Source organism: Mesitornis unicolor, unplaced genomic scaffold (genome assembly GCF_000695765.1).
Source record: "Mesitornis unicolor isolate BGI_N332 unplaced genomic scaffold, ASM69576v1 scaffold42623, whole genome shotgun sequence".
Classification (NCBI taxonomy): domain Eukaryota; kingdom Metazoa; phylum Chordata; class Aves; order Mesitornithiformes; family Mesitornithidae; genus Mesitornis; species Mesitornis unicolor.
The window spans coordinates 1,091-2,193 of NW_010174887.1; the positions used below are offsets into that span (position 1 = coordinate 1,091).

At 36.3% G+C, this 1,103-nt stretch overlaps 1 protein-coding gene across 1 annotated transcript in view; it reads right to left on the reverse strand.

Annotated features, from left to right (window-relative positions):
- Nucleotides 1–348: 348 nt before the first annotated feature.
- CCDC82 (coiled-coil domain containing 82) overlaps nucleotides 349–1,103 on the reverse strand; it is a gene marked incomplete at its 3' end in the record, with an annotated part of 5,848 nt that continues 5,093 nt past the window's right edge. The window contains exon 5 of the mRNA XM_010181182.1: nucleotides 349–519. Within this exon, the coding sequence (XP_010179484.1) occupies nucleotides 349–519 (171 nt within the window). The remainder of the gene's footprint in view (nucleotides 520–1,103) is intronic.

Sequence of the window (1,103 nt, forward strand, 5' to 3'; positions counted from 1 at the left end):
TGATAAAAGTTAGTTTTATTTGAGGATACTTTTCATTACCTTTTTCCCAACATATAAGAAAGGATAGGGGGAGGGTGGAGGGCAATGCCTCTATTGATCCTTTTAAGTTTCGTAGGAACTTTCTTCATAATTCCTAGCTACAACTAAGGCTATACTCCTTCAAACTGCAAAATGGTCTTCAAATTTTAAAAATCAGTTTGGTTTATACATGGAAGTACAGTAGCTTAACTCTTGCCTCTAGCATTACAGACATTAGATGTGTGGATAAGATTTCTGTTCTTTGTATGATTTTCTGTAACACTAGACAAAGCTTAAAAATAATTCTATAGGCTGCTTGTTTGAAGTTACCTGCTTGTCATCTGACATGAAGTCATCTGCTTCCATAGTTCTGCTATTATAAAGCTTTCCAGAGAGCAGCACGTTAAACTTACAATACCGATTCATTTCACAGGCCTGACACGACACGTTTGTTGGATTTTTCAAGATTATGCGAACATCTGGGTAACAATCCACACGCTCCTGAAAAACAGATTTCAAGTAACGTTAAAGAATCTCTGTAAGCTGAAAGATGCCTCAAATAGGCTGCTGAGTACTCTGTACTCGCACAAAATTAGTGCAAAAGAAACCGAAGAGATTCAGGAAATCTTTCACCTTTCAGTTGCAAACATAAATATCTTCTCAGTCATTTTCCAACACTTCACTCAGTTCTAGTTCATTAATTCTTTCTCTGGGCTTCAGATATAAAGAATGGCTCCTGCATCCTGGAACTTCTTTTTCTCTCCTCTCCTCTCCTCTTTTTTTTTTTTTTTTTTTGGGGGGGGGGGAGGGCACAACTATATCAGTTGGTCTACTTCAAATAAACACACTATATCTCTCCACTGGCCATACTGCAATTATTACAGTGATTGTTAGATCACCACACCTATCACATCACTGCTATTCTATTAATTCACATTCGCATGAGTAGGTTACTGTATATTGACTTATTTATTTTTAAGTAGTAGAAGGTTCAGTATGAACATACTGGTTTATCCTTTTGTGGGAAAATGAAAAAATTTTGTTAAAACGTTTAGCAAGTGACAAAAATTCTCAAAGAGTCAGCT